Source organism: Coloeus monedula, assembly GCF_965178545.1.
Source record: "Coloeus monedula genome assembly, chromosome: 3".
Classification (NCBI taxonomy): Eukaryota; Metazoa; Chordata; class Aves; order Passeriformes; family Corvidae; genus Coloeus; species Coloeus monedula.
In genome coordinates this window covers 21,989,818-22,017,648 of record NC_138783.1, presented here as the reverse complement: position 1 = coordinate 22,017,648, position 27,831 = coordinate 21,989,818, and the positions used below count along the sequence as shown (strand labels likewise).

Genomic DNA, 27,831 nt, shown 5'->3' with positions numbered 1-27,831 from the left:
AATTCTCCTTTTGCTTTACTTTTGATCTTTAGTAATTTTCTGGAACTACAGTTTCTTGTTAAAGTCTCTGACTAAGATGGGAAAGGCCATCATTCTCTAAGTTAGGGAGATGACAATTTAGCATGCACAGAAAAAGACCTGAAGAGAACAGATAAAAACTACATCCATTATATATCTGGTCTTGATAAGTACAAAAATCTGGTACATTCATGTGTTATATAAACTAATAATGCATAAAAATAAATTTAAGATGCATCCTGCGGAATTTATGTGTTAATTCATGTACTTTGTTTCACAGGAAAAAAACCAGGCAAGAACACATCGCTCACAATTGCACGTTTCAAGCTGCTGATGTTGGTGCTTTAATTAGAATGGTGGAAAGTCAGCATGAATTCTTTTGTTTTACAGAAAGCAAGAAGAATTGAGGTTAATTAAAGGTTAATTAGAGTTTAATTGGTAGTTCTTTCTTTCCCTCTTTACTTCTGGTGATAACAGGAATGTTAGAATCCTTGACTTTGATGGCAACAGACTGGGCAGGCCTGGTGTTGATTGCTACTGCCAACATGAAAGTGGTGCTGCAGTTCTGCAGCTCCAGTTCTTAATCAATGAGGTAAGGACATATTTACTCAGATTCTTCTGTGTAAAGTTAGTTGAATAAGTCAATTCATGTTGTTGTAATTGGGTGATATAACTTCTCCCATTGACAAATTGTGCCAAGAAATAAGTAGTGTACATCCAGAGGACATTCAACATACAGCCTTCTGGGATATTTATGGGACTGCACTCAGGGAAAAGTATTGCCTTCCTATGCATCAGTTTAAAGTACCGAACAAAAGGCAGTCAATGTATGAATGTGTGCAAGTAGATGTAAAACCCATTAAGTTACTAAATATGCTGCACAGTCCTGGTTCAAATAGAAATTAATAAATGAGCTCAGTCTTTCTACCGAAATATATTGATGATTATTGGCTGAAAACTCAATAGTTGGGGATATGCTATTACTTGAAGCAAGGAAAAGCAATTGCAGGGATCATCAATCAAACCATCATGCTTAGTCTTTGTAAATGGTTTGTCAAAATCAGGTTTAGACAGCATGAAGAAACACTGCCAGATTATAGCTTGCTCTGTGCAGAAGATGCTGAAGATGGGAATAGGCGAGAAGACTTTCTGGTGAATACAAATCAAGTTTTTTCTTTTTAGGACCTTATAAATTGGCCAAATCTTAGTTCAGTTTTGATTTAATTTTCTCCCATGATGTAAGGAAACACTTTTGACAGTTTAAAGTCCTCTTTCTAAATGGGGAGATGTTAGAACTTCTCAGGGGAAGAGTTTTAGTTCTATGGGTTTTTTCAAACCTGAAAAATACTTAATTTTTTCCTACATCTATTTGGAGAAAGTAACTGAACCACAGACACTGAGGACGAAGGACTGAAACTTAAGAAACAGTCCAGTGAAATTCTTTAGAGAAATGCAGGAATGAGAACAGGAAGGCCAAAGTTTGAATCAGTATCCTTTCTTTTCATTAGGTGACCATCAACCCCCCAAATACATAGGATTAATTTGATTTCTGTGGTGGACAGTCTTTCTGACTCTTTGGGAGATGAGAATTAAAGCGTGGATTACACTGTACACTGTGAGAAGTCTCACCTCCATAAATTTCATTTGCATAGGTCAATGTTGAAAAGAACAGTTGCTAGGATTAGAGAAATTTTATCAGTCAGTCATAGATGGTATGAAGTAATCTTTCCAGTTGCATCCTTGCCCTTCTAAAGTATAAAGCATTTCCTTCTGTTTGGGCACTATGTTCCTCTCTGTGATACACTGGGGTAGATCTTCTGTGCTAGGTCTGATCTGAGGTGTAAGTGTAGTGAACCACTGCAGGAGCAGCAGGGAGCTTACTCTGCAGTTAATTTTCACATGTCATCAGTATTCTGCAGTGAGGAGAAAGGAAGTCAAAAGCAGGCAGAATAAGTTCACTCCAAACTGCTCAGTCAGATATAGGCCTGGACTTTGAAAGACGACCGTTTTTGGGACACCAGAAGCAGAACCAGTCTTCAGAGCATTTCTGATCTGTGATAAAGACTCTGTCCTTCTGTCTACATCTCTTAGTTCTCCCTAGGTCCTCTCCTCTTGCTACCTGTCCCTACTTTCTTATCTGCATCCTCTTTTCACAGTTCCAGTTTTGAATTTTCATCTTATCTTGATACGACTACTAAGCTGTGCTTGGCACTGTCACTTAAATGCCTGTGCATGCACTAAATCCCTTTATCCTTCAGTTATATCTTTAACACTCGCCTTTTAAAGTAAGCGTTGTCTGTTCTCCATTTTGTCAGTCTTTCTGCTTATGTGGAGAGACATGGGAGTTGGCTTGTGTGGGTACAAAGCTTTAATTTGAGTTTTAAATTGATGGAGTTTTATTTTAATTGTGGCTGATCTTGCACTAATTTAAAATGTTTACATTTACCAGTTCCATTCAATTGTCTATTATTTATGGTAGAGTATTTTTGTTCTAGGAGAAAAGAACGATTTTTCATAAACTGTCAGTTTTACAGGTAGATCATAAACAGTGAGGATCATATAAGAATAAGACAGAAAAATAATGTGTTGCTGTACTTTGTGTCTGCTCTAGGGTGCTTTGGTCAGTGCATGTGCAGATGATGCACTTCATTTGTGGAACCTCCGACAGAAACGACCAGCTGTTCTACATTCTCTGAAATTTAACAGAGAAAGGTAAGAATATATGACACAAAATAGATATCTCATTACAAAAATAACACTTTCTGGATTTCTTACAATACATTTTGCCTTTCTACAGGTGGATATAGTTTTGCCTTGACTGTTTTTCTTTGAGGTTTGTTTGTGTGGAACAAAAACGTCACTTTTCTGTTTCTGCAGCTTTCTCAGAACTAGAAAAATTTGGTCTGCTTTTTGCCAAAATGTTCTTCATTTTACTTCTATTTGCATTAACTGCTGTGAACAGTAATATGGATGTTTTTTCTTCAGACCAGACACAAGCACTCACTTTTGGGTGATCTGTTGTTCAGTAATAGACAGAATACTTCAACTGGCTGTATGAGGGTAATAATTATTTTCTTTACCTTGAAATCATTTCATTTTTGCAAAATACTGGAAGTTTAGCAGAAATAAGTTGTGAATTTGGGGAACTCTGGTAAGTGTAAAGTGAATCAGAGTGTTTTTCTAAATTTTACTTTATCAGTACCTAATCGTAGGAATCCCTACTGAAAATAGATTAAATGAGTGGTTGTAATTTTCAAACTCAAACAGGAGCTGAGCACTTCAATCTGTATTTAATCACCCAAGTAAAACCTGATATGATGTTACAGAACTTCAGTGCTACGCTTCAATTAATATTAAGAAAAATTTGCAAGTTTCTATTAAGGAATCAGGGCAGTAGTCAGGAGACCAAGATTCAGTGCATAAATGCAGCAGTTTTTAATTTTAATATTAATTTTTAATACTTTCATTCTCTTAGCATGTACATTCAGTGTTTATTAAGGTGCAGCAACTTTTTTTGATATTTATATATTTGCTTGTGCAATGGGGAAAGATCCCAGTACTTCACCAGAGCTATGAAGTAAACAGACTCATCAAGTCTTTAGCTGCAGCAAATCTGAAAATTATTATGGAAATACATTTTTCTTTGTTGTTTATTATCCAGATACAAGTCATATTTGCACTAAAATGTCACCAAGGTGCATGATTTGTAGTGGGAAGTACTGCATAATAATCTGGGAAATATACAGCCTGATTCCAAAGAGTTTATAACTTACAGCAAAAGTGTATCAAGTGGTTTGGGACTGCGTGAGGGAAAATAAAAAAGAAAAATTATGTGTGCATTTCTAGCTGCTTCTGAACAGTAAGTTATCATTTTACATATGGTGAAATGTTTGAATCTTGGTATTCTCATCAGGTAGGTGCATTTTTCACAATTTGTCATTGATAAATCTAAACATCATGCAGGTTATTCCACTACATCTTGGTCGAACTCTCCCAGCCAGCAATCTGACATACAGCCTAACCAATCATTGCTTATAAGAATGCAGCCTCTGTTCATCTCTGCCTTCTCTTCAGAGATATTAACCATTATCTTGGTCAATATTTTATCAGCATTTCCTGCTAAAAGGAACTCACACACATTTGTGCTTTGTTAGAGCAAAACATTTGTCATCACACTTACCTGATATTCTTTCTTGTCTGACACCCTAAAACATTGGGCAAAATATTTGCAATGCAGTTGTTCAGAATACTAGAAAACTTTTTTCAAAACCAAATTTTCTCTAATGACGTTTTTGAACTGAGGTGCAAGATCCTAATCTGAGAATGTAGTTATTTGTAACAAATGCATAGCTGACTATACTGCCTTTTATCAAAATCTAGTAAGTTGTGAGTAAAAAAAAAATACTGTTAGTTCTTTTATGTATATTTTATGTAACTGGTTCAATCTCTGCCATTTAAATAAATTTTATTAGCACATCAAAGGCTGTGAGGCAAATATCCTGCAATATAATATTGTCAAAGAAGTAAGTCCAGTTTTAAATTAAGAAAGATTTTTCCATAAATATGAAGAAATAACATTGTAGGCAGTTCATTTCTTTTCAGGGTTCTCTGAGAAGATGCCCTAAGCTTCTGGTTTGGTTTTTTTTTTATTATTATTCAAGCACTTGGCTTCAGAATGAAATCTCTTCATTTTTATTATATTTTCTTTTTACGTCCTTATAAATTTATTTTAAATCATCTAACTTCCAGTTTTCTAAGCTCAATTACACATTTAGTATGTAAAATTCAACATAAGCCTCTGGGCAAGTAGCAAAAAAGTAAGGCTAAAGCCCTAATTAACCTTCTCAGTTTGGAGCATATATATGCCTAATAAAGCTAAGTCTCAAAGAGAACTTTAATTTTTTTCTGAATATATTTTTAGTGTTAGAGAACAGAAGCTATAACTTATGTGATGGTCAGAGAAACAGTGAATGAAATAATAGTTGCCTTAGCTATATGAAATCTGTGACAAAATGGATATAAGGGGAACTTGAGAAGCTGATAAAGTGATAACATCAAAATTGATTTTCTTCACGAAATTCAAAGGTCTGTCTTCCAAAAAGTAATGTTTTCCTCACTGTGGGAACAGTTAAAAATACTTCATTTTCATCCTTCCCTCTCCTCTTGCAGAAGGAGGTTAGGAGGAGGCAAGATTCTTCATACTGAATAGGGATTCTTTTGTCTTAAGTTTGTGATCCAGTGAACAAGCTGGTTTTGATGTTTCTTAAATGGGGAGAAATGCTTTGACAGAAAATAGGTTTTAAAATACTGATGCATGTCTTCAAAAATAGTAAAGTATTGAAAAACACCATACAGGGAAGTGTTTAGAAAGTCAAAGGCTAGTTGTTTAAGGTCATTTATTATATAGCTTACTTTTAGATGAGGTTGCTTTCACAGAGCCAAACACATAATTGTTCAGATGCATTTTACCTATGAAAACGGAACATGTGAATCCTTCCAATTTTTCTATTTGCATGTGTTTCTTCAGGATTTTAAAAAATTTTATCCATCCATTATGTTTGTCTCCTTGATACACTGTTTGGTTTAGGGTTTTTTTTAACAAATGGCAGATTTACTTCATGAACTGATGCTATATAATGCACTTAAAATTCTAATATTTTATGTGTTTGTGATGATGAAGATAATTTTACTGTTCCAAGTGCTTGTTTTATTTGACTTTGATTAATTAACTTTTATGTAGCATCAGTTTATTCTGAGTTCTTATAGTATTTGCTTCATGAACCACAGAGCTGTTAGATTCTGTTAGATGGATGAATGCTACTTTAGTCTTTGGCTATTACTCACAATGCACCAGTCATCATATAGATGAACTGTTTAATTTGCAATTTGCTTGTGCTTCTTGACATCTAAGACTGCAGGATAATGAACTAAAATCTGATCTTTAGCAGTGTTTCTGTATAGGTTTCTGCAATTACTTGAGTCAAGTCTCCCCAGGTGCATACATGCATATATCCCCTCTCTCCCTCCAATGAAAGTAAAAAATGTTTGTTCTTTCCTTTGAATGTTGGTAAAAACATTGTTGTAAAGAGCAAAGAACACTTAAATGCAGTAGTCCTTCACTTAACATATAGCATTCAGTATTAAGACTCTGAATGGTTTATGAAAAATAATTCACAAAAAAGTGCACTTTTATAGCCATTAAATCAGAGTTTACAGCCTCTCCAGATTTAGTTTTTTCTTCTTCTGACCTACTGTTAAACTAATGATGATGCAGCACTAGCAATAATAGTTCATAATTCACTGTTCCTTTACTAAATGTCTCTTTGGAGCAAGTGTAGAAGGAACACTGAAGAGACGTAACGGCAAACTGGTATTTTCGGTTGTACAGTGTAATGCTCTGGACTTTTTTGGACTTCAGCAAATTATATGTCTTTGCTAAAAATATGTACTTTTTTTTATACAAGGTAATCATCTTATATTTCTATTGCTGTAATTGGAATATAATACAATGCATTAAGAATTTTGAAGAAAATATAAATGTAAGCAATGTGTTTCAGTGCTTGGCTCTGTACCAAGAGCTGTAATGATAAGACAGTTACTCAAAGACATGTTTGACAGTAGCATATGGTTGATAATATATGATTTATGGTTTCTTTTACAAATAGGATGGACAGGTAAAACATTTTAAACTCTGTAAACACACTATAAGAATCTCCTCAGTGTTTTTGAAGGTTAAAATTGTGGACACCTTCCATATGTTAGTACCTGTATTTTCCTTCCTTGATGTCATAGGAGATGCAGATTCATCTTCGGTAGGCATTTTAGGCAAAATAAATAACTCAGCTACTGGAACTAGACACTGTCTTTATGTGCTGCAGAGAACATTAGGATTAAGCAAAACCACTGGAAACTATTATAGGTCTTCATTATTTTTAATATAATCAGAGCAGACTTTAGCAAGTACAGCTTTAAATACACAGCAGTTTACATATTCCTGTTTAAGATAAGTACAGCTGGGGGAGGAAAACCAGCAAGGACTGCAGTGTGAAATCCAGGTCCTGTAAGCCAGCAGGCACTAGTTGCACTTAGGAACACAGTTCATCTCCTGTCATTTCGAAGCTGAGCTGGTTCAGTTGTATTGACTGACACAGGGAGCAGCCCTCCTCTCTTTCTCCTTTTAGCCATTGCTGACTGGTGTGTGACAAATGAGCCAACAGTGCTGCAGCAGCTTATCCACTGACTTACAGCAGCATACATGAGCACAGTGTGACACAGAGTGTTGGGTCTTAAGGTCTATCTGCATGCACTCCACACCAATGCCATGACAATACAACAAGTGCCCTTCTGAGGGGAGTCACTAGGTGACACAATCTGTGTAACTGGCTTTGGGACTCTGCTCTGTAATATTTTCTTCAGTGTTAAGGATATGCTGGCACAGAGCAAGAGGAGCCTTTTAAGTGGGCGACTTTTAGAGCAGTTCTGTTAACTGTAACTCACTATTAGTTAGAGATTTGACTCCTACAGTTGAGATTCTGCAGTATTTGAACAAGATGATTGAGAGTATTACTCCAAATGCTTGGAAACAAATTAAAACAAACCAAAACCAAAACAAAAAAACTGGATGTTTTTGAATAAGGTAACATTTCTTGGGTCTATATTCTTTCCTGACAGTAGCTGAATCTTATTTTATGTGCCTTACTGTATCTTTGCAGGATTGTGTCCTGTGTTAAGAGCATTTTAAATACTTCCTCTCTCCTTTGCAAATAAACATCATCAAAAAGACAGTAAGAGGCTATTGAATGAATACTGGTGACTGGCTGTGCAGTCTCAGCAGTATGTGTGTCTGTTTATTTGTGTTAGGGAACTTGTGGGTTAGTTAAAGTAGATCCTCTGTCTCACTGCCTGTTCAAGGAGCTGCATTCCTGTGATAGCTTGCCCACTCACAAATTAACCTCCTGGTTAATAGTGTACAGCTGCAAACTCTGTTCATGCACTTCGAAATTAGTCAGAGGTCTGTCACCAAGCAAGGTTCTGTACAGTTGCACAGTCATGCTATACAACAAAACAGATTCTGATTACATGGTGTGGTCTAGCACTCAACTATTGCAAAGAACCATAGAATTCAAATATAAAACAATATTTCACCATAAAAACGTGCCACAGTTTCTGGAAAGGATGTAAATTTTCTCAGGTTTATGATGGAAAAATCTGAGGAAACCAAAAGAAGCCATGTGATTGGCATTCACTTCCACATCTTGATGAAGATATTACAAAACTTTCTTCTGCGGGTTTTGGCTTGAGGTTTTGTTGTTCTTTTTGTTATTGTGTTGTTGTTGTTCTGGTTGGTTTTGGCAGTTTTTGGTTGGTTGGTTGGTTGGTTTTGCCTGAGTAGTGTGGTCTTGCATCAGCATTTGCCACTTTTGAAAGAATGGTGCTCAGGGTTTTCAAAACCCAATATTTTTATGCAATTATTGATCTTGAAAAGATTTCTGAAGCTCATAAAAACCTTTGTTCTAGGGGGCTATGCCTTAGCACTTCAGGACAGAAAAATAATCTCTGTCAGATGTCACTTCAGAAAGACAAAAGGCTGAAAAGATTCTCCAGTGAGAGTGACCCAAATCATGTTTATGTATTTATTTACTACATGCCTCTGCTTTCTCTGTTAAAAAACAAAACAAAACAAAAACAAAAACAGACAAACAAAAAACCCAAAACCGAACCAAAACAAACCAAAAAAATCATTCTTTTTTTTACATATTGCATCATGTTATGGAGAATTTCGTAGTGCACTTGACCTGTAGGATGAATGAGAGCCATAAGCTCATCCTGGAAAGTGGCATGCAGCCTAGCTGAAATGAAGAACGTCTTGGTTATAAAAAGAAATCAGGCACAAGCATTCTGGGGTTTTTTGTCTTCAAGACAGATTGGCTAAGCAATCAAGAAAGAGAAAAAATACAAGACATAGATTTGCTCATTCATACCAAGAATCAACAGGTTTGATTTGCTAGGTTTATGAGACTGTGCAATTCCACTGAAATAGAATGGAAATTGACATGATTCCTAAAATTTGAATAGGTCTTAAACAAGTGAGCCTTCTCTTGGAGTGGAGCTGAAGGGACCTGCTCGGTCTGGTTCCCTCAGTTGCACACCAGAGAACTCATATACCTCCTTTTATTAAATGAACAAGCTGACTATGTTTTGCATTAAGGGTTGCTGGTGCCATATGATCCCAGTAAGAAAGGCACTCAAGGCCCCTGTAAGTTAGCTTCAAAATGCTGTTTATTAGAGCTAGCACTACAAAGAATGGGAGAAGAGCATAGGAAATCTGGCATCCCTGCAGATGCTGGGAGCCCTGAATTGTGCATCATCACACAGGCCTTCAGTCAGCAGGTAACCCATCCATAGAAAGGGTTACCCCATTTTTGTCATCCAAGTTATTGTAGGATTTTCTTCTAAGGAGAAGGCTGTGTGCATTATTCCTACTATCAAACAGAAAGGACATTAATGCTAAAACTTGCTTCTGCACTGTTGGTGCAACCACCAAGCAGGAGCTGCCTGCAGGCTTCTCAGTGACAACAAGCTGCCTGTGTTTATCCAGCTTCCAAGGGGTACATGCAGCTGAACACAGCCCAGAGACCACACTGCACATGCAGCCCCTGGCACCTGCTCGGTGTCACTCGTGTGTGGATCACCAACTCCTCCACATGCAAGAGTCCCCCAGCCAGGGCCTTGCACTGTTATATAACTACTCAACATGAAATCCACTGTTTGCTGTTCAGGAAAATTGTTCCATGTCAGCTTCATTCTCCTGATGGAAAGAAACCTTCCAGCTTTGAGACTAAATGTATTTTTATGGTTCTTTTATTCCCGTTTGAGATGATATTCTGGTATCCACATTGTCATGCATTTTGAATATTTTGTCTCTCCTTTGCAAATAAACAGCTCATTCATATACATTCACAACCTGATTTTTTGGTTTGGGGGTTTTTTCATTAAAAAAATCAGGATTATGTGTTTTTCTTTATAAATTTTTGTCTTCAATCCCTTTTCTTTTCTTTGGACCTTTTTTCTCATATCAGTTCTGTCTGAGCTGATGATTCATCAAGGAAACATATTCTAGAAAGGGTCCCATCTGTGCTGTGGCCATTGACAATACCATTTTCATTTGTAATCTCTGCAGGTGTATGTTTACTGATGCATACAAAAATGGCATCTTCCTTTTATGTGGCTTCATCTTACCCGTGTTTGTGGTCTTGCTGTGATTGACTAATACACCCATTGCACTTCTTCCCTGATGTATAGCTAGTGGCAGGGAATGTACTGCTTTTCAGTGCAAGCCTTTAACAGTGGAAGCAAAGCAAGACAAGCAAAATTGAAATTACCTTTTTCCATCACTTCTGTATCACGAGTTTTAACCCTAAAGTGGAAGTTCTTTGAAGTTTGAGGCTGTGCCCTTTGCATTTAAAATTTAATTCCATTTCTTGTACTTTACTCATGCAGATTGTCCTTCCTCTGTAGTATTGTGTCCCTAAGAGGTTTCATTAGTATTAGAACCAAGATTACTTGTGAAATTACAACAGCTGTAAAACTAATTCTTAAGAATCTCTCAAATAGCCAATAAAAATTCCCTTTTTCAGTGAAACCAAGCATAAAATAGAAATTAAAATAGAATTTTATAGTGATGTTTTTATAAGTGCTGTATTGAGTTTTGACACATGCTATATTTCCTATAACTGGAGTATTCTGGAATAGCCCACCTTTGGTGAACCTAACTTCCATATTTTGCTATAATTTTTCAAAATTTTCCTTTTGAAGGACAAAACATTTTGAAGGACTCAAAGCCTTGGTTAGCATGTATTTTTAAGTATAGGTGAGAAAGTAGTAATAGCATTAGAGTCAGAACATCATAGGTAACAACATAGCTTAACTTTATCAGGTTTAGTTTTTTATGCTTACCACCTTGGGTGGGATTTGTAATGCAGTCTGAGAGTTGGTGCCACTGCAGAAAAAGTGCTGCAAGAGCTTAAGGTGGCTAGTCTAAAACCAGTTTGGTTTCTTTATGCTTAAATTACACGAGGATAGATGCTGCTCTAAAATAAGATCTCAGAAGTCCTGGTCATATTTGTCATTCTAGAATATTAGAAGGATCTCTGTTTATATCCAGATCCAAACTTGAATTTAAGAATCTCTGTTCTTTTTTAATGGTGGCTTTCACAGTCTTTCCTCAAAGTAATTTTTAGTCTATCAGGATTCTGCCAATATGATTATTGTCAGTTTCATTTCAATTTAAAAAGTCCTTAAATGCATTATGCCACAGTATCTGCTTCTATATGTGTTTGTTAAACAACTTCTCTGAGGGCAAAATGCCTAATAGGCTACATCTGAATAACATCTGACTTAGAGACAGCAGCTGTCTGTGATAGCAGAAGGGCAAAAATCCCCTGAAAGATGAGTTAAAACCAATCACTTCATACATGCGCACATGAAACCGTCATGGCCCATAGAACTGCTGGAGAAAAATGCATAGCTGGCACAATTACCTGGGGACTTAAAAACAGTACAGGGCCCTCTGAGCTGACAAACCCCTCTTTTCCAATCTGCGTCTTCCTTTGGGTCTCTCTGGCTGTAGTTCCTTGTATTATTTCTCTGAGAAAAAGAACAATGTCTTCAAAATTCCGTTTTGCAAAACATCTTTGAGAAGTTTTTTTTTTTTTCTTTCAATATGGAAGAAAAAAATGTCCGGGATTGTTTAAATTTTATGTCACCTCGCCACATCTGATTGTCTGCCTAGGTAACTTCTGTGTGGGTTTCTTTCTTCTGGGAAAAAGTCCTAATGAGACATAATGTTGCTATATGCTGTCAAACCTTACATCATATGCTGAGCAGTGTGCTTGTTGTTTCTAATGCTTTGTAAAAAATAAAGCATGTTTTTCAGTAGAGTTATGTTTTTTTGAGAAAACACAGGGTAACATGTTATGCTGTTTTCACATAGCAGCTATGTTGCCAAATTGCTCTGAGGCCAAGTTTGGATAACAAAATTTAAAATACATGCTCACAGCTATACATTGAACAACTGTGTTTCATGGTCTCAGTCATAACAAATGAGAGGCCAAATACTGTAATACAAAAATGCATCATATTAGACAACAGAAAAAAAATAAAGATGTCTTTTAAAATGTAAGCAAGTTCAGGCAGCATAAACAGTCTATACTATCAGTTGAATTTTCTTGTTACAGTTGTAATGTAGATACAGGAATGATATGGTTTTCTCTTTTGAAGTTTTCAAATTAGAGTTTTCAGGGTTCTGTTCAGATCTTTCCACTGACCTTTGTTATATTAGATTTCCAGTCATATGTTGGAGCAGTGAAGAACATGCTCCCGTTCAGTTGCAGTAAGTAATTTTGTTCTTGGAAACCACCCCACCCCTTTCCTGCCCAGACACATGTCAGCTTCAAGCAAGAACCCAATGCAATGATTTAGGATACTTTTCCTTCTGTCACAATAAACTCTGGGCATTATTCCAGTAAATCAGAAATAGAGCTAGTAATGTCGGTGTTGAGATTATATCATTAAACAGTACATGAGCAGGAAGAGAAGAGAGACTACAGATTGCAGAAAAACAAGGACCATTAATCACAGAGTCCCTGTCTACTGAAGCGCAACAAATGGGAACAGCTGGTCTCCAATAAGTCTACATGATTTTAATTGATGGGAGCTGTAAAGAAAAAAAGCATGCATACAAAGAAAAAGCATACACATGTAAAATTATTTTTTCTTTGAAGTCAATTTCAGTATTTCAGTCTTATCCTGATTTTAGTGTGTCATTCTAAATAACTTGATTGATATTGATATAAAATTGGGTTTAAACTTACTTTAGTAAGAATGCATGATAAACACAGATTTGTGTATATTGCAGCTAGCAGAGGGTGAAATCCTAACATATCTTTAGTTTATTTTTCCAGCAGCTCTGTGAAGTCAAGCTGTTAAACAAAAGACAAGTTTCAACCTTTCATCTTTGAGCTAGGTCCCAATTTACATTTTTGGAACTATGAGATTGGGAAACAAAAAACTGCATTTTTGATTTATGTATTCAGTGTTGGGTGAAGGGATAAGAGAAACTCTACCCTCTAGGTGTTTGGGGTTTTTTCATGCAGATGCTACAAAATCAATGAAATAAACACATCAAAAACTTTCTCTTTTGAGAACATCATCTCTCTGTTCCATCCTTTGTTTGGCTTTTTTCATTGCTAAGAAACTCAGTGGCTCTTACTGTGCTCTGTATTGCCCATCACTGTCAGTGTGTTTTGTATTACAACCCTATTTTTACTTAACCTTCAAAGAAATTTCTAAAGGACAAGTGAAGTATTACAAATACAAAATAGTGATTTCACAAGCCAGTAGACAAGAGAAAAATCATGTACATTGTCTTTTCCCTGAAGATGAGACCAAGAGTCTGTTTTCCAACCCTGTTTCATTAATTTGCTCACCTCACTGATTTTGTGAAATTTTTATTCTCATTTTTGTTGTGTAATGACCCTGAGTCAGCATCAGAAACAAATTAGAAGTCAATGAAAAGAATGCTGGTTTCTTCCAGCATCTTTTTCTATTTAAGGAAGCAAGTTTCCATGTAATTTCCTTGTCTTTTTCTCTTGGGACCAAGTCTTCATGTTACACCTGTTTAATCCATGGCATTACTGTTGTGTAATGCTAAAGATCTAGCCAGGGAGAGTGTGTCACTGTCGCCATCACTGTCAGATCCTGCTCCTACAGGTAAGACATTCCAATGAATTTGCAGTCAAAACCATGAAAGGGAGTTGACAAAAGAGGGTATCTCTTTGCTGTGCATTTGCCCAAGAGGAAGGAAAGCAATTTTCTGTCATTCTGAAAATGAAGCAAATTATTAGTAGCACAGGCTACAAAAATTGTCATGCCCTTGCACATTGGGACTTCTGCGTTGTTCTTGAGCTCCACTAATGCCCATAACTTGCTGCAGAGCTACTGTGGATAGCGTTGGAGGGTGGGAATTTCAGTGCCTGTATCTTATAGGAGGTTATAGTGCAGCTGTCTTTGTGTTATGGCATATTGGATAGGTCAAGGTGACCTCTTATGGAGCTGTAAGAAGATTAGTTATAAGAAATAAAACTGGGAAAAACCAAGGGACCTGTGGCATACTGTAGACTTTGTCCTTCTAAAGAGTTCATAATAACCTCATATGATTTTATCTAAATACATAAATTCAGTCTTCATTCAAGGGAGATCTCTGGGTTTACTAATTTAATCAAATGGAATGCATCTAATATATTCCTGAACATGCTTTTTCTCATTTGTTCTAGGTTCTTTTGAGTTAACTGTTTGTAAATAATTTATGTTGACAGCCATTACAAATATTCATGTAGTTGCTACACTGATGTTTTATGCAGTTAACATAAGCATTTCTTAAAACAAGTATTTTTTTAAATGCTGTAAACTATTTACTACAGTTGTGATTGCAAATTCATTTGAAATAGTGAGGTCACAAGTCAAGAATGGACCTAACTTGTAGGGTTATTTCCCCTGTCCAGAAGGTTTACACAGGAAGTTCTGGCTTTTGAAGAAACAGAGGAACCAGCCTACTTTTAATCTCAATTGTTTTAACAGAAAAGAAGGGGAACAAGAAATGGAATATACTATTAATAGTGCTTTACCTTGCACTTTATATTTTAGTTTTGAACACTTTAAAGGATTAATGATCAGTCCCAATTTCTAAAAATCAGAATGCTTCAGAATGTGCCAATAGATCCAATGAAAAAAGAGGGACAAACCCAAAATATATTGAAAAAGAAATAGTTTTCCAGCTGCATTTCTTAAAATTTTACATATATTTTTTTGTGCTTCTTGTTTTCTTCATTCTTTTAAGTTGCTTATGTAAAGTATTTCAGGTAAGGGACACCATAAAAAATGCTTGTGTCTTAAACACATTGAAAGCAGCAATGGACCACCAGCCAGATGACATGTACAAATAATTTGATGGAAAATAGCTGCATAAGCTTTTTTGCTTTGTCAAAATAAATAATTGTGTTAGATATCTCAGCACTATTTAAGCCTATTGGTCTAAGTGAAACCCTAAAGTGAAAATGTTTTCTTAACATTTCTTCTACGTAGAATTTGCAGAAATTGAAGTGGGGGCGGAGAAGGATGCCTCTTAATTATATACAGGATGTTCACAAGTAGCTAGAAGTATACTTTGCTTTGGATAATTTGTATTGAAATTACAGTTTAGAGGTGGAATCCTGATTTGTTGTACCTCACCATTTGTAGAAAATCTCCCATCACTGAAATTCTTTAAATCAAGAGGTATCTTTTAGTAATTTATTCTAGCTGAAGTGGTAGTTAATTTGAAGAAATCAGAATTAAACAGAAAAGAGGAACCACAAAGGTTCATTTCTTACATTCCAATCCACAAATTAAATTATTGCTCTTGTACAAGCAGCAGTGACTGTGATGAATACTTGTATCTAAACCAGTATAAAACAAAGATAAATAAAACTGTTCTGTGGACTGATTGGGTAAGATGAATAGTCTGAGATACCAAACTTGAAAGGAACATTGGCAAATAGAAGTATAGGTGTAGAAAGTAACTTGTTACCACTGCCTTGACTCCATTTTTCATACACATTTCTATGTAAGGAACATGTATTAAGTTGCCTCATGTAAAGCAATTCATTTTACTGTCTTTCTTTAAAACAGTGATCTCTACAGACTACAAGATATAAGCTTAAGTAATGTCTTCAAGTGGTCATACTGTCTGCAGGTATTGGTAGTTGAGGCAGGAAATAGGCACAGTGATATGTGAGCTAAACAGTGACTTGTTTCACAGTTTTTAATTGTAAATAGTTTGTGACTTCCATTAATAATTTAGAATTTATTGGTTGAGATGATTCACTGAGTAGTTATAAACAGAATAGTCACATTCAGCTCTGAATTTGGTGGAAAAATAGAATTAAGTTCTAATTCTTACACTTCTCATTAGATACTCTTCACCAACCCAGTCCTGTCATCACCTTTATTTGCAGTGTATGCACTATATTCTTAAAACAACAAATATTTGAGCAGTCTGTATAACACTCTGGAAAAAATCCAGAGACAGAACTGTTCATGCAGTATTTTGAGAATATAATTTACCTTAATATTTCTGTTGTGCCCAGATGTTCCTAAATAACAATGTGGTTTATCCTATGCTATGGTGGCACCAGGATGCAATGCAATTTATGCTCAATGTGTTTTTAGCTTGACTTCGGTTTCTTCTATGTAAGTAATTAAAAGATAAAATAAGACAGATCAACTGATTTTAATTCAAAATAAATGTTGACTGCTGATGCTAGCAGAAAATATATGTGAAAAGAATATTTTTCTTAATTGAAATCAAAACTAAATCTGTTTTTAAAAAACAAGTTGACTACAAGTATCAGTCTCAAAGGCACGTTTGGTTCATTCACTTTCTGCTAGGATCTGTGTGTGCAGGGCTGCTATAAGTTTCTGAAATTATCTTATATGGTATGTGGAGAATCTAGTTTGAATAGGAGAAGTATTCATGTTGTGATTAGTATCACCAAGACCCTAAAAGGAAGAAACTCTCCAGATGTATTGAACTGCTCTATATTTCATTTGACTCTTAGCCAGCCAGTTAGTAATTTAAAGTATTTCCTGTACTTTCACATCAGCCCTAGAGACTTTGCGTACTCTCCAAGTAAGTTAAAATGAGAGTGGAAGTTAAACATTGGAACTCATAATAATGGAGTTCATCTTGGATTTCTGCCTTCCTAGGACTTCCTGGTATGTAACAACACCCCGTGTTGCAGAGGAAATGTTGTTATTAATGTGCACAGACCCAGTTCACATCTGTCTGGGGAACTGCACAACCATCTGCTGAAAACACATCACATCATGTGGATGGCAGACTGCATGAATGGCTGCTGCTGTACATGGTTTTTACATCTTACAGTGCTGATAAGCTCCAAATTTATATATAGACCAGGAAGAAAACTGAATACCTCCAGAGGCCAAATAGCTCATAATTTCCATCCTTTGCCAGATCTGCTGGAAACAACTCCTTTTTTTCATTGTCAGTAGCTTTAACCTGTGCTTCTGTTTAGGCACGTCAGGTCAGCTACAAATTACTTCGCATGAATATCTGTCTGAATCTTCCTGTGTCCATTTTGTGACTTAAAGCAATGATCTGAGCTTGAATATTCTCTACTGAACTGACAGAAAAGTAACCTTACACTTCCTGAGAATACTGGCTAGCCAGAAGCTATCTCAGTCCACTTTCAACCACTGGAGAAGGAGGGGCACTAGATGAGTCTGATGTGCTTTGTTTTGTTTTAGTTTTGTTCAAAATTACCAAAAGATTAAGGGAGTATGAGGGAAGAAAATAAATTTGGTGGAAATAAATTGTGCTTGCTGATGGAGGGAGGAGTGGTACAAAGTCCTGAGGCACCCCCAGCAGCTGTAGTTTTTCATTGTTGGGGTGAAGAAACCCTGCAGATACCAGGATGGAAGGGAAGGGCTTATGTAGTGGTTTTCCTCTGTTGTGAATATTCATTGAAGGCTACACAGGCCACAGATTGCTCTCAAAAAAGAGCTGCTTTGAAAAAGGACCTGACATAACATCAGCCTGTCATTGGCAAGTACCAGGGATGATGCCCAGTCTATCAGGTGGCAGTGCCAAGAGAACAGCTTTTGGGGATGACCAGCTGAAGGAAATAGCATAAATTAGCTGAGAGTACTGAAAGCATCAGAGGGTGCTGGAGAAAATCCCTGGAGTCAGGGGAAGAGCCATAATCACTGCAATGAAAAGGAAGACTTTTGACAGCCATAACCTTCTTAAGAAGGTGATCAACTTCCTCAGCAGCTGTGTTCATCCATGCTGGGGCAATGCACTGTAATTTGGGTGTAAGACAGTGGCAGTCCCTTAGGAGTCACTGAGAGCAGAAGGTGGGCCAGGACCATGACTGGCATGTCTTGGAGCTATTGGGCTTGCTTCCTGTCAGCTACCCATGTTCCCAGGTTAATGCTCCTTCATGTTTTATCTCCCACTTTTCCTGTAAATTTGTGAAATTTCCTTATTTCCTGAGAACATGGACAGTGTAGTTTATTTTGGTAGGATTCTGAAAGGGAGTTCAAGCTGATGTTTGTTTTCTGTAGGAGCTTACAGAAACTGAATTCCTCTGCCAGTCGGTGCTGGGCATAGGGGATACACAGTTTCTATGCTTGTTCGTATTTAAGATTATCTGTATGAAGGGAAAAGCCATAGTATAAATTTAATTGCAGTTTTGATGTCCACGAATGAGCAATTAAATAATTAATTTGGAATAACTGTTTATCATTTTGACAAAAAGGCAATTTACTCTCCCCACTTCAGCAGCTCTCCCCACTCACCACCAGCAATAGTGTTCCAGGAAAACTTTTCATACTAAAAATAGAAAAACAAAAATAACAAAGCAGAGGCAGAAAGAAATGTTCTCAAAATTATCTTTTCTCTTTCTTAGAGAAATACAAGCAATGTAATAAAGATGATTTTAAGTCATCTGAGAGTATTTACTAATACTTCAGAGAACATAGCATTCTAAATTATTTTAACATTGTAGTAATCTACTAATATGCAGTGAGTTTTTGGCCATGGTTGTTAGACTGTAGAGTGTTGTGATTTTCTGAAAAATATACCTTTTTAAGATTTGCTAGTCAGAATATATTCCTTTCTAAAATGTTTTGACAATGCCTCTTTCAGTTATTCCATTATGTCTTTTGTCTTACTTATGTAATTTTAGTTACGTTTTTAGGACCTTAGCAAAATAGTTTTCCTTACTTTATTCTGATTTAAGTGTTTTAGCTAGTACCTCCTGATTTTTTAAAAATTACATTCTATATCCTGTTTTGTCATTTGGAAGAATGATACAATATTCCAGACTCTTCTGGCAGAATAGAAACACCTTTTTTGGGTATCAGTTCATGGTTTTTACTGTTTCTTACAATGATCGATAAGATTCATGTTGTGGTTTGCTGCTAAGAATGTATAATATCCACATTTCTGGCTGGCTTTCTGTTAAGTGATCAACATTGAGAAAATCCTCAAGTTTCCATTCAATTTGGTTGCATGTTATGTCAGTCAGATTGACAACCTGATTAAACTTTGTCAAAAGCACTTCTTACTGACATAATTCAGTACAACCCCTACCTTCTTAAGAAGAAAAATAGCCTTTCTTTCTTTCTTTCTGGCTTATTGCCTCGTTTTTGTAATGGCATCAAAGGACATCTTAATTTGCTTGTGGGATATATGACTAATAGAGTCATATAATAGAATACCTTTCATCCACAGTGAAAACTACAGTATGAGACTTCATTGTTTTCTCTTGAAGAAATCGTTATGTAATTTCAGTACTTACTGAGATGGAAGATATTCATTAAAAATCTGAGTCTTGCTTCAAAGTTTCCAAGCCTCAAAGTCAAGTTAATGTTTTCTGTAGAAGTGAAAAGTCAATAATATATAAATCAGTTTGAATTTAATTTACATAATGTAAAATAAAACTGGATTGTCTTTAAGGGAATACCATTTTCTTTTAAGCTCACATATTGCAAAAGGTTTCATGACATTTATACATTTCATAATTAGACATTTCATAATGTCTAGTAACAGTTTGGGTAAACAAGGAAGACTCATAGGGTAGTTTTCTTTGTGGAAGAAAAAACATACAAGAATATTTTCTTATCTGGCTGTCCCATAAATTTGTCATGACAAAATGAAATTATTTAAGAGGAAGTAGCTGATCTTAAGAAAACAGGAGAGGCCGTGGTGCATTTTTTTCATTCTTTAGCAATACCTAATTCCCTTTTGGTGCTTCATATTGTACATCCAGACTTACTAGTGACTGATGCCTGGGATTTCATATAAGCTAGCAGGATATTAAGTCTAATAACTTATGGCCTAAATACTTACTAGTAGTTACTACGTTAGTCTGATTTTTCTCTTGCTGTAGAACCTTGTTCTTAAAGCATTATGTTCTTGGAATTTTAAACCTAAGTCAGGCACACAGAGGACATGCAATATCTGGGAATGCAGACACCCACTTAGTCAGTTGGTTGTTGTGGCAGCGTATCCTAGAGATCATGACATAGAAACCAAAAAGGCTAAAAAGCAGCCCAAAGCAGCCTCAAGCAGTGTGTGAGGTGATGTTGAAACTTTATTCATAATCAACTGGATTCATTCTTGCACATGGGAGACCAAGTTTTCTGCAGTACCCCATTCAGGGTTGTGAATGGATTTAACAGACGACTGAAAAATAGTATTGTCCTAGGTGGACTTGAACCTGTTTAATCTGATGACACTACTGCAAGGATTTGGAGTAGCAACATTCAAGTCAAGTAGGGTTCATGTTGGAACTCATGAATTTTTTGTCAGTCACTAGATAGCTATGTTTTCAACATTTTCAAGTCAAAATTGTCTTCTCTTCCTGTAATTTAACAGTTTACTACAAATGAGTGTTGAGTGACCTTCAACATGAAGTGATTTAAGAGGGTTTATCAACCAGAGGAGTTTTTTATGGGCTGGGACCTAACAAAGCACTCATATGCTCTGCAGTGAAAGAAAGAAGAGATAGTACAGAAATGCAAGAAATAAAACAACAAAAAAAAGGACTAAATATTAATTTAACCAGAAGTGAAGGAAATGGTGTACCTGAAGAGAAAGCAAAAGAAGTGGAGTTGTTTAGTGTAAAGGAAAAGGATCGGGAAAGATGTGAAACTATTCCCATTTGAAACTATAAAGTCAAATGGGCAAATGGTGCTTTGCACCTGTTATGAGCAGAAGAATAAAGCTAACAGCTTTAACTCCATCAAGGATTATGTAGGGGACATACACCTTCTGCAGTTGTTTCTGTTGGATCTTTGTTGGTCTGACTGCACCCACAACATCAGTACTGTGTTGCTGCTTGAAGGCATTTTCAGTTAATGCATACTAAAATATAACTCCCCTTCTCAAAGCAATTCTCTTGAAAAAATTGGTGCCCTTTCCACTAAAGGCTCCAGAATTGCTGCCAAAATTAGACAACTGATGGTAAAATTTAACCCTGTCCAGCTGGACAGAACAAAGCCTATCTCATATTTCAGTCTCACTTTAATCAACAAAACAAGATTTCTGTGAAGGGTAAGCCTTATTCCTGGTTCCATGATTCCACAATAATTTTCCCCATAAGTTAGGATGTGAAGACTCCATATTTCAGCTGTATTCAATCCAGTGTGATGCATAAGTACAAATAAGGTAATTTTCCTCACTTGAATGAATTTAGCATTAAAGGTACTGACAGTTTATTAGATACTCTGAAAACTTCAGAACTATGCAAATACAATGTATAATCTGTTTGGAACCTTTTTGTTTGTTGAGAGTACTTTACAGGGAACAATTACATAAAGTATATTTAATTTGTATAATTATTGAACAGTTCCTTAAAGAGTGGCAAATACTCTACTCAGAGGACTTGACTGTAATTTGAGAGAGCTAAATTACTGAAACATTGCCAACACCCCTCTCACTCCTTTGTAATAAATTCAGAAAGATTGCTGTACCATAAGAATGTAAATTTTAAATATGCATGGTTTTAAATACTGTATGTACTTTTTTGGGGGTTGGAGGTGCTAAGGAAAAAAATAAATCAATTTTGTATATAAAAGCCAGAAATAACCTGTTTGTGGAACTGAGTGATAAATATAATAACATACCACATACCAAGCAAAATAACTGGGTTTTTGTCAAAATTTACAAGTCTGTACCATAAGGTTGGATTAAGTTTCAGTCTCTGTAGGTAACATACATTCACTTATATTTGAGTAGCAAATGTCTTCTCATCTCATCTAGATTTAGTTTTGTTTGAATGTATGTAGTATCTATATAATAAGCATAGTATGAAAGTTACCTGAATCTACTCATTTGTCATCTGTGAAAACTTCTATATATTATCATGAGAAATTGTCATGACATCTTTCCAAGCTAATGTAGCACCTGTTCATCACCTTGTAATATGAGTGTAGGATTCAGTGTGCCTGTGATAATTCAATTTTGATAAATGCTCTTATCGAAGGCCCTAGTCTTCCAGATGGCAAATAAATGAATGTTTTCTTGTGTGAATTATGGTGTTACACTTCTGTTGTACAAAACACGAATTCCACTGATGTCCACAAAACTCTGTGTGTTCAACTGGATAATCTGCTTATTCTAAGAAAGGAAATAAGAAAGCCGCCTTTGAGAGTCCTGAATACTATCAAAGTGCAATGTACATGCTCATGGAGATAGATAGACTTAGTTCAGTGCTCAAGTGATCCATCTCTTTTTTCCTGCCCTTAATATAGGCAGGCAGGATGGCCCTGTTTTGTTTCATGTTCTCTTTTATGATTTTCCTAGACATGACCCCCAGAACCCGAACATTCTTCAGAATGCCAACTGGGCAGGCTTTTCTCAAGTTATAAAGTGGAAAGAATAATTCTTTCAGCTGCAAAATTGTGTAAAAATATTGTTGATGTGATATTCAGGCACTTTTATTTTGTTGTTTTGTATTTTTTTTCTTTTCCAGGATTACTTATTGCCATCTACCTTTCCAGAGTAAATGGCTTTATGTTGGAACAGAGAGAGGAAATACACACATTGTAAATATCGAGTCCTTCATTCTTTCTGGATATGTTATCATGTGGAACAAGGCAATAGAACTGTAAGTGCAGGCTTTTTTTCATTTGTACGCGTGGTCGTTTTCATGGCTGTCTTAAGTTTAATTTTTGAGAATTATTTGGTTTTGCAAATATTATCAGATCTTTTGAAGCCTTTAATTTCTGTGAATGCATTTGTAGTATTAACTGGTTTTTTACAGGACATTAGGAATCAGATTTATGTAATGTAATTATATTTCATATAAAAGAAAAAAAAATTTGGTGTACTGTTTAACTATGAAAGTTCCATGAAATACAGAAAGTCTGTAATCACCAAACTTCAGATTTTGCTATTTTTATGAGGAAATCTTGATCACCATATCCTCCATTCTATGAAGAGAATAATGGAGTATATTTGCCCTAAGACTCTACAGAGAACTTTTCTTCACTGAGCTGTGAAATCATTTCAATGAGAAGGGAGAGGGGGAGGTGTCTAGACCAAGCCTCCTGCTCAACACAGTGGGAATTTTAAGGTTAATTCAAACACATCAAAACCTGATGAAGTGATAGGAAACATAATGAGTGCCTATTAAATAATAGTTCTCTAACAAGCTAAGCCAGGTGCCTGTGTTGTGGGTATGAAATGGAAAGAGACATAAAAATCTGACTGGGATACATCTATGCTTCCTGCAGGTAAAAGCCTTGACAGAAATGAAAAACTCTTTCTCTGCTGCTTCCTCTGTGGAGTTCCAGCCAGAGGAACTTCTGTGGGAAAGCTCAGAGTACTTCTTGCAGTTTCTGAGATATTTGCTTCATGTTGTGAGCGACCTGTAACTTCTGGTAGTAAACTGAAATACACCCATCTCGGTGAACCAAGAGAACAGTATCTAAGAACAGGGTTACAGGCCTGCAGTTCTCAAAAATCCATTCCTTCTTTTCCCTCTACTATTATTATTATACTAATCACTCTGTCCCACAGGTTGACAAATTTGATGCCTCATTTTCTTCCTACCCTTCTGCCCCCCCTAAACTTCATAGGCACAGTTGGAAAAATCTAAGTTTACCTTCAAAGAACACAAAACCAAGGATTTATGTAGTAATCAGGATTCAGCCTGATGGTAAATCTTTCATCCAGTTCTCAGTTTTGGAATGTTTGGTTGTTCTGCCCCTGTGAGACTGCTCAGCTCTGTTAAGTAGTTTTTGGCTACAAAAAAGTACTGCTGGAAAACATGGTTTAATGAAAATTTTGATGAGTTATTCAGGTGGCAAGTATCCTAATTGTTTTCTATTTCTCACTTTGTTTTGGTGACATTGGCATATTGGAGGGCTCTTGGAATCCTGTATTTTAGAATGTATATGTTTACTCCATTGAGTAGATAACATCTTTAAGTTTTTGAGAACAATATGTTTTCATTTTGTGTGCGCTTCTAATTTTCTCTCCTCCAGAAATTAGGATGTTCTATTCTGTAGGGAAATAGATCCAAAAGGTTTTTATGGATTGGAAGCCTTCCACCAAGTTTCACTTCCCAATTATTTCAAAATTCTTCTGGATAAATGTTTTTTAAATTATTTTAATGGCCACAACAAACAATTTTCATGAGAATAGAATAGAATGATGCTTCTCTTTCTATGTGGGAAATAAGGGCTGCTTTCTAACAAGCTTCAGTACTGAGTTGATATAGGCTAGATGCTGTGCAATAAGCTCCCTCTCTGGAACCTTCAAGGAAGCAAGGAGCCTCTACTATCTTCTTTGTATTGTCTACGGAGAACCATACCTAGATTTTCCAAAATTTCTCTTCCATAAGTTGTGAAGGATAATGACTGCATAATAAAGATAGGCCGTGTCACCTCAAGCACTTGGAGGTGCTGTATGGTTACCAAAATAGGTTCTTCTTCTAAAAAGCAAGTTTGCCATGTACTGTTTTGCTGGCAGGTGAGCACAGGTATTCATTCATTACTGCTTCTAGTTCTGCCAGTCTTACAAGGATAAATTGATCCATGTAAGTGGTGTGCTTCTCTAAAGCTCCATCCTCTCCATGCAATCTCATCATGTACTCCTTGATACGGAGTGGAGGAAGTCGTCCTTGCAAATATTTCGTGGGTGGACAGGAGATCCTGTGTGTCTCCAGATTAATTTTTCTGTATTAGAGGAAGAGGCTGGTGGGACTAAGGGTGATGTTTGCCACAGCAGCCACTTTTATAGATGCTGTAGTCCTGCTGAAGTTGAAACTGGGTGACTCACTAAAGTAATATGAACTCTCTCTGGTAATAAACTATGATGTCTCTTCCAGTACTGTTGCTTTCCTGCACATAAAATGGAATGTAGATTAGCTTTTAAAGGAAATGTTATTAACTTAAAATGTACTTCATGAGACTGTTCTTATGATTGTACACTTTCCTTTAGAATAGTACTGAGAAAAATGTTTGAGAGGACAGTTTTATTTTGGGCCATGGATTATGTTCTGATTGGATTATATTTTTTAATCTTCACATTATTTTCACATAGTTTTTGCATATTTTTCACATTTTAGTATTTTAGAATCATAAAATAATTCATGTTGTAAGGCTTGTCTGTAATTTTGTAGACCAACTTCCTGCTCACATTAAGATCAGCTAAAAAGTCAGGTTGTTCACGGGTGTATAAATTCACAGGGCCTGTTGGTGTTAGGTACTTTCAAAGATGAAAGAATATAGGAAAATATATGTATGTAAAATTCAGGAAAATCTTCAACCTTACAACAAACAGTGTAAAGGGCAATGGTGCTCATAGCTCTGAGTTAATTATAACATTTCAGAGTGTGAGGTTAGGTTAGCTTGCCGATGTTACTATTCTCTGTAAAGCTTGGAAGGAGAGGAAGGCTTGGAAGAGTTACCTATTGTGCAATCATATGTCTGTCAAACTTCTTAGCAAGAGAAGACCAGTAAAAGCCATTGCTCTGCTGCTATATTCAAGTCCTCAGCTTACATGGAGGGTTTATAAATAAAATTTTAAGTGTGTCAAGTTTGTGTGTCATCTGCTCTAACAAGCCTGAAGGAGTTCATCCCTCTTCACGCAATTCTTATCCATTTTCTAAAACTGAAAGTCTACTGACACAACTTCTCTTTCTTTTAATCCCCCCCCTTTCTTTTCACTGATTTGTATCTACTTCTAATGAAATCTCCATGTAACACTCATTCTCAGAAACAAACAAACATTTTGAGTCAGTGAGGCCCATCAAATGACTGCAATAATTTTTTTGTCATAGTGATTCTGTTGCAGTGAAATACTGAGGTGAGGAGGGTTGGTAGGTTGAAGACTTGAAGGGGAAGCAGGTTTAGATGTAACATTTTTAGACTTTGCATATGATGCAAGAAATCTGATCACCTTGTCCTGCATGGCCACTTTTACTTGCAAAGTTGACATTTGGTTTGGATGGATTTTTCTTGTGATTTTCTTGTCTACTTTTGTATCTGAAAGATCTGTAGAGCACTATATTTTTGAGTGATAGTGGTTTTATGACTTGTTCAGAAGTATCTAGTAGAGAAACATGTCAAAAAGATGATTGCAATACATATTTTATCATAGGGACTATTGTCTTCTCTTGCAGGAGAGATCATTCAGTGGGCTTAAACAGTATCTAACGTTAGTGAGAAATTAAGGCCTGAACAGCTAATAATGCAAAGGAAACAGGGTTTTTTTAAGATTATTTTCAGAACTAAGTTGTAACCAATTCTGGAAGTTACAGGAAAAACTTCCTTCTTAAATCATGTGCACTGTCTGTGTCTCAGTGGACTTGTCCTTGAACAGAGCTGAGAAAAAACACAAGCATATGGGTACCAATTCTTGTCTCAGCCATTTCTCTCATCTCATGAATTATCACTACTTCAGGCCGCACTGAAGCATCTTCTCAGCCAAGAATGAATAAATCAAAACTTTTTCACTTGTCATTTCTCTGTCATGTAACATAGCTAGTCCTTTGCCAGAGGGGTTTGAGGCTCACAATACTGTTTGGTTTTCTACTCTCTAATAAGCAAACATTTTCTCTTTTCCTTCCAAATGTTTGAAAACAGCTTTGGAAGAGAAGGATAGTCAGTGAGCACAGCAGGTCCCCATTTACTCCAGCTACAGTGAGATCGATTTTCACAGCAGGATCATACACATTTGGGAAGGTCATCTAATGTTGGAAAGGAAAATAAGATCTTAATATGTGTCCACTGAACTCCAAAAATGAAAAATCTGCATTATAAGCTCCCAGTAAGATTCCAGTGTTCGAATACCCACTGTCTAATGAATGAATAACTGAAACTTGCCAAAATTTATGGCATTTGGAGTATCAAAGAATTGGGCAGACTGGAACTCAAGTTATGACTGAGCCATAACTTGGTATCTCGTTTCTTAGCCCTTTCTTTGCCCATCCCCATTTCCTAAAATGGTGAGTCAGAGTCAGTAGTTCCACAGCAGTGAGGGAAAGCAGTACAAAGGAGGAGAAGTAACAGTCTAGAAGTATCTGCTACCCCCTCTGTGTGTAGATCCAAATCGAGATAGTTATTAATATGAAAAAAGCACAAGTTTCAAGGCTTCCTACTTCTGGACATTTCAGAAAGTGTGTCTAAGACTCAGAGTTGCAACTTGAGGTTGAACTGATTCTTGATTACTCCAACGCCCAGCTTCGATCCACAGCACATGAATAATGTATCTAACTTACTCATTCCCTTAAATTTCTCTGTGGCTCTACCTGTGAAAAGAAGGTCTTAAATTCCCTGGAGCACTGCAACTTTATGTAAAGTGGAACTGTGGAAGATGTCTGACTACTGACACTAAAGAAGTATCTTTCTATGCACGTGTTTTTTTAAGCACTGCCACATTCAGTCAACTTAAACTCCATAACAATGACTAATAGAAATGTTTTCTTTCTTTTTCCCCTCTCCTAACTCCTTCTATCGCTTTCTAACACCAGATTTTTATTCTTCTCAGAAATCATATAGTACTTCTCCAATTGTGCAGGCTATTTTTTCTCTCAAAAGGAAAATTGTTTTGATTCGATTCTATTTTGTCATAGTGTACTTCTACCTCCTTTAAAGATTGTCTTGGTGTTTGAAGTTCTTATGACAGTATTAAAGTCACTTGATTTCTTAGACTGCATAAAACATTCCAGGATAATTAAG

At 36.2% G+C, this 27,831-nt stretch overlaps 1 protein-coding gene across 1 annotated transcript in view; it reads left to right on the top strand.

Annotated features, from left to right (window-relative positions):
* Window positions 1-27,831, top strand: part of STXBP5L (syntaxin binding protein 5L) — a 185,536-nt gene that overhangs the window by 67,313 nt on the left and 90,392 nt on the right. Inside the window, exons 4-6 of the mRNA XM_082278151.1 lie at window positions 529-610; window positions 2,630-2,730; window positions 22,617-22,751. Of these exons, the coding sequence (XP_082134277.1) occupies window positions 529-610; window positions 2,630-2,730; window positions 22,617-22,751 (318 nt within the window). The remainder of the gene's footprint in view (window positions 1-528; window positions 611-2,629; window positions 2,731-22,616; window positions 22,752-27,831) is intronic.